This window comes from Xyrauchen texanus, chromosome 35, assembly GCF_025860055.1.
Source record: "Xyrauchen texanus isolate HMW12.3.18 chromosome 35, RBS_HiC_50CHRs, whole genome shotgun sequence".
In the NCBI taxonomy this organism is placed as follows: Eukaryota; Metazoa; Chordata; class Actinopteri; order Cypriniformes; family Catostomidae; genus Xyrauchen; species Xyrauchen texanus.
In genome coordinates, this window is record NC_068310.1 from 5515727 (window position 1) to 5521726 (window position 6000).

A 6000-nucleotide genomic window follows, 5' to 3' on the forward strand; every position below is an offset into this window, starting at 1 on the left:
GCTCTGAGTCATCGACTGTGATTCCCTTCAACTGCCAAGAGGACAATGGCTTCTCTTGAGTGCTGGGAGAGATATTAGCTTCACTGTTCCCCTTACACCTCCTCCATCCACTCTAACTTTTCAATGGGGCTTTTCTTCATGGCAGACTTGGGCACCTGGTGCCATTGCACCTGAACAATGAGTCCCAGCCAATCTGGGAGGAGGGCTTTAGCCCTGGGTTCTAATTTGGTAGATTAAAATCAACATGGACATCAACTCTTGAGTGCCGTGTACAATGTTGAAATTCCAGTCTTGGTTCAGTGGATTTGTCAGAGTATTTGATCATTCAACTATGAAAAGGGATTCTGATACTGTGGTCTTCAAATAGCACCACTTGAGATCCTGGACTGGAAGGTTACAGAAAATGTTTTGATTAACTAAATATATAAAATGATGAACCACATCCTGCAGCCTCATTTAAATATAATGGAATCTAAATTGAATAGAATAGAAAATAGAATATAAATATATCATAGCTAAAACCTGCCCGTTTATAACTGCAGTGCTCCTGTTTTCATTTGGGGGGAATCCTCCAATGCTGACCACAGAGGATTTAGAAAAAACTATCATACATTTATTTGGCATACATTTTTGCAGTAAACGATAGTGTAAAACAGCCGATTAACCAGTAACACCGATATTTCATCTGCCTCTGGTCAAAACTAGCATGAACTTCAATTTTACAATACCCATGCTGAAAAAAAAACATTTTAAACAAGTCTTAAGATGGTTTAAGCAGGTTTAAAGTGATCTAGCCAGTCTTCCAGCCTGGCCAAGCTGGTGTTTAGCAGGATTCCCAGTCTGATCAGCTGAGTAAATGCCCAAACCCTCTCTCAAACTACACCAACCTGACCAGTGGGAACTAGCCTGGTGGCCAGCTAGGACCAGCAAACCACATTAGGCTGGATTAAGTTGTTGCAGCAGTGACACTTGCCTCTAAAGTACCCAAAACTAGCTAATCCCATATATTTTCTGAAGCTTGTTTTGTAAAACACTAAGGTGTGACATTGAGTTATCCTCTTCTTTCTTCTCAGGCACTCATATATTTGTGAACGCAAATCTACCTGACTTAGCGGTGGGTTTGATTTTGTTGGCTCTGTCATTGCTGGCCCTCTGTACCTGTCTCATTCTGATCGTCAAGTTGCTGAACTCCATGCTAAAGGGTCAGGTGGCGGTCGTCATCAAAAAGGTGCTCAACACAGGTGAGTCAACAGCAGAGACGTGTTAATAATCATCAGGTGATAAGATCTGCTGCTAACGGCTAACATAAACCTATAATGTGTGCTCAGTATATGAAAACAAGGTGTGTCAGCACTGAATTCTTTTTTTAAATCGTCTTTTTCAAGGAAATGAAGACAAAGACAAGCGCAGCAAATATTTGATCTCTCACTAAAAACATGTATGTAGCAATCCCGACCCAACCGAGAAATCCATTGTATCACATTCCTGTAGGAGTCATGCTTCCTGACTAACTGGAAGCATGTTAGCATGTATCCAGTCATATGATAGTCAGCGCAGGCGATCCAGTCCTGCTGTCGAGTTGAACAGGAACATTATATGAGGCTGAGTGTGTCTGAGGGCCACAGGTGTGTGTGTGTGTTTGTGCACATTCTGTTGGTTTCACAGTATGCTCAGGTACATACTAACAGATGGCAAAAATGTGCTAATGGGTTGCTGGGAACTTTCACGCAAGCATCATTTGATACAGTTATAGTTTATAAGAGTGATGTAGTGGAAAGGCAAAATGCATTTTTTTTTTTTTAAGTGAGTTAACTTATGACTGAATTCAGGCCTCTTAGGCTATGATATGTCCTGTTACAAAAGGGTTTGGCCATTGAAATTAGGAAATTGCCCATTGCTTTGGGTATGTAAAACACATTTGGTTGGACAATCAAAAAACAAATCAAACAAAAGAGTTGGCGTAAAAACTAAAGGCGTTTTGCCTATTTTAATAGAGGTCGACCAATTGTGGATACAATAACTAAGATGGTGGGAAATTACTGATTAATTGGCCGATCATTTTTAAAATGTATTTATAGTCTTAATCGACTTAAAAAAAAAAATCCTTACTACATCGGGCACAGACAAAGAGTCCTAAATGAATAAAATCCCAGATGTATTTTATTGTTTTACCATAATCCCAAAAATAACTAATACATACTTCTAAGTATAAACAAGTCTGAAACACACTGGGTACTATTATTTTAAAAGACAGAATGATGAAAAAAAATATATCCCCATATATTTTTGCCAATAACGATAGTTCCAAAAAGCAACTATTGCTACCGATTAATCGGTAAAACCAATATATTGGTCTACCTCTACTTATAAGAGTAGAGTGGTTCTCTGCTGTGATTTTGTTTACACTGTAAAACGTGGTAACCTGCAATTGTTCACAACATTTGTAAGAACACATAAAAACAAACTTTGGAAGGTGCGGAGTCAAAAAAATAGTAAAATTGTAAAAATGTTTTTTCAGGTATCCTTAATAAATTAGCTTTATTTGGTAGATAATAGAGGTCGACCGATATTGGATTGTGCCGATAACGATTACTAAGTTGGTAAAAAAAGGAAGATAATCGATGGTTTATAAAATCGATTCATAGAATGTAAAATATATATATATATATATATATATTCCTTGATGGACACAGACATGGAGGCAAAAAGAGTAAAAAATTAAAAAACATCCCAGATACTTTTTATTGTGCAACCAATATCCCAATATTAATCAGAAAAAACTACTGAACTATGCACCAATTAATCGGTAAAACCAATATATCGGTCTACCTCCTCTAGTAGATAACATTTAAATTAAGTGGTTTAAGTCAAGCCAAAAATTTTATTTAAGCTAAATTAAACCATTAACTTAGTTTAAACCAACCGAAGTTATTTTTATGGGTTAGGTCAAGTACAAAAAAAGAACAGGTTACCACTTTTTTTAGAATAAGGACCCCAATTTTATATTGCACATCAAATAGCAACCCAACACAGAAGTGTGATTGAACAAGATAACACATGGAACACACACTGGGATAAATTTTGGATAAATATTCACTGTATTACCAAGTGACAGATACATTTGTGCCAAAGTGCTGTGACATCAACAATTAAACATATGGGAAGCATTTTCTCCTCCCTTTTATATCTTCTTACTATTCATGATTGTTTTATCGTTCACATTAAACATTGACCCTATCAGAACATTATCGGGTCATGATCCACCAGTTGAGATCCACTGGTGTATTTGATTTTTTAAATGTATAATTGTTTATGTGCCTTTATTACTGTTGTTTATGTATTACTGTATTTTACTGTAATGTTTAAGTGCATTGGTTTTTGTTAATGATCTTTCTGAAATGGCTGCATTTGTGGGCAGATTTCCCCTTCCCCTTTGCCTGGGTGACGGGTTACCTGGCCATGCTTGTTGGAGCTGGAATGACCTTCATTGTTCAGAGCAGCTCTGTCTTCACCTCGGCCATCACCCCACTAGTTGGTCAGTACAGAAACTATCAGCTTCTGATGGTAGTGGGATTTACATGGTTTCTAGCTAGTTGAAACTGGTCCAAGATGGTTTAGAAGATGTTTAGTTGATCTCCTGGTCTACCAGCCAGTATGCTGAAACCAATCTGGGGGGTTAGTTAATCATGTTGAACATATTCTAGAACATTGGTCATTGATTGGTTGACTAGCTGGAACACTTTAGGCGTGGCTTATTAGACATCTTTTCCAGTTTCTTTAATCACCATTTAGCAGGCTTAATGGGATTTAATAAACACTCAATACTGGACTTAGCACTGTTGTTTGTGGTGTCTTTCTGTTCAGGTATTGGTGTTATTAGCATTGAGAGGGCTTATCCACTTACACTGGGCTCCAACATTGGTACAACAACAACTGCCCTTCTCGCTGCTTTGGCCAGTCCAGGAGAAACGCTGGCTAACTCATTACAGGTTTGTTACTGAGCTATTGCAATCTTAAATGAATAGTTGGAAGGAATTGTAAGGAATTTAACAATTCAGGTTCTGGTTCCTTCCTAATACGATTTGAAGAAATGTAATTCTTATTAAATTGTTGCCAAATGATGAGATCATTTCGGAATTTACCAGAGCAAATTCTTGCAAAAGGTGTGTTTAAATTTGGATCTGTTTTTCCAGATTTCTCTCTGTCATTTCTTCTTCAACATCTGTGGTATTTTACTGTGGTACCCCATCCCCTTCACCCGCATCCCTATCCGATTGGCCAAAGCTCTGGGTAACCTCACAGCCAAATACCGCTGGTTTGCGGCATTTTACCTCTTCCTGTGCTTCTTCCTCCTGCCACTTTTGGTTCTGGGCTTGTCCATCGCAGGCTGGCAGGTGTTGGTGGGGGTCGGGGTGCCTGCGGTGGTCTTCCTGGTCTTTGTGATGGCAGTGAACATCATGCAGAAGCGGTGCCCGAGATTCTTGCCCTCATTCCTCCGCAGCTGGAACTTCCTGCCCAAACCGCTGCACTCCCTCAAACCTTGGGACAGACAGGTTACTTCAGCAATGACCTTCTGCAGAACACACTGCTGTTGCTGCTGCAAGTGTTGCAAGAAGGAAGAAGATGATGAAGAGAAGGAGACAAATAAGAAGCTTAGGAGTTTAGAGATGTTCGACAATCCAGCACTCACTATAGAAGATGAGAAGGACCAGGCGAAAGCGACACATTTATAATGAGTAATGAACTGTTTTCATTAAAGTAATACATTATGTCAAGTCAAGTACATTTTATTTGTTTAGCGCCTTTCACAACACACATCGTTTCAAAGCAGCTTTACAGAAGATCAGCATTAACAGACGATAAAACTGTAATGTCTATAAAGTTGATGAATCATCATTGTGTAATTAGATAAAATCTTATTCTTAATCGTGTTTAAAAATAATTTAATAATAGTTGTATAAATAACTCCAGTGAGCAAGCTGTAGGCGACTGTGGCAAGGAACACAAAACTCCATAAGATGTAGATTAATGGAGAAAAATAACCTTGGGAGAAACCAGACTCACTATGTGTTTCTAATAACATGCTACAAGTGATCACATACAGAAAGGCATTTTGCGGGTTTAAGCAGGATTTCTAGAGTATCACAGTAAAATGAGAATTAGTATTTAGGAAATAGATAGACTGGATTATTTAATTACAATATAATATAATCTTAATGATTTCATGAGCATGTAATGTACCAAATGATACCTGAAAATGATAAATACCAAAATGATCAAAACCTGTTTGTAACGTAGTTCAATGGAAAGGAGGAGGCGAGAACCAGCTTGACAATATACATAATAGTTTAATTATGAACTTAAACAAACGACACAAACACACACATGACGGACATGTCCGTAAACTATCTCTCTCTCCCGCACAATCATCCACAGTCTGCCTTTATCCCTCTCGGAGGCTTGATTAGCCTGATAAGGGACCGGGTGTGTAGAATCACGACCAGGCCCCGCCCTCCGCCCTACCACATTCCTCCCTCGTTCTCTCAGGCTGGGGAGCCCCCGGCATGACGTACATCTCCCCCTTCTTTCCCTGGGGGAGGGCATGCCCGAAGCCCCGTCTGCTGGCAGGTCATCCCCGTCCACCTGGATGAGGGAGGGGACATGGGGAGGGAAACAGAAATAATAAAAATGGGGGGGGGTACAACAGTGTAGTACCCCCCAAAAAAACACTGTAAAATTTAAACGAGAGGAAAAAGGCCAATGCGGAGCGGCAGTGAGAGAAAGCGCGGAGAGAGAAATGGAAAAAAAACACTTACTCGCCAGTTCTCCGATACGCCGTAGCTTGTTCCACGGCCAGTCCTCCACCCTCTAACGAACGACAGCCACGCCTCTTCGGGTGGATCGGAGGCAGTCCTCCACCCCCTGGCGGACGGAACGCCCCACCGCGTTCTTGGGGAACAGAAGGGGTCTCCCCCGCCCCTGGCAGCGGTTCTCCCACTC

General features: G+C 40.1%; 1 protein-coding gene across 1 annotated transcript in view; it reads left to right on the forward strand.

Annotated features, from left to right (window-relative positions):
* slc34a2b (solute carrier family 34 member 2b) overlaps positions 1-5124 on the forward strand; it is a 30819-nt gene extending 25695 nt beyond the window's left edge. The window contains 4 exon segments of the mRNA XM_052105430.1: positions 1074-1241; positions 3419-3535; positions 3865-3989; positions 4194-5124. Of these exon segments, the coding sequence (XP_051961390.1) occupies positions 1074-1241; positions 3419-3535; positions 3865-3989; positions 4194-4733 (950 nt within the window). The 3' untranslated portion in view covers positions 4734-5124.
* The last annotated feature ends 876 nt before the right edge of the window (positions 5125-6000 follow it).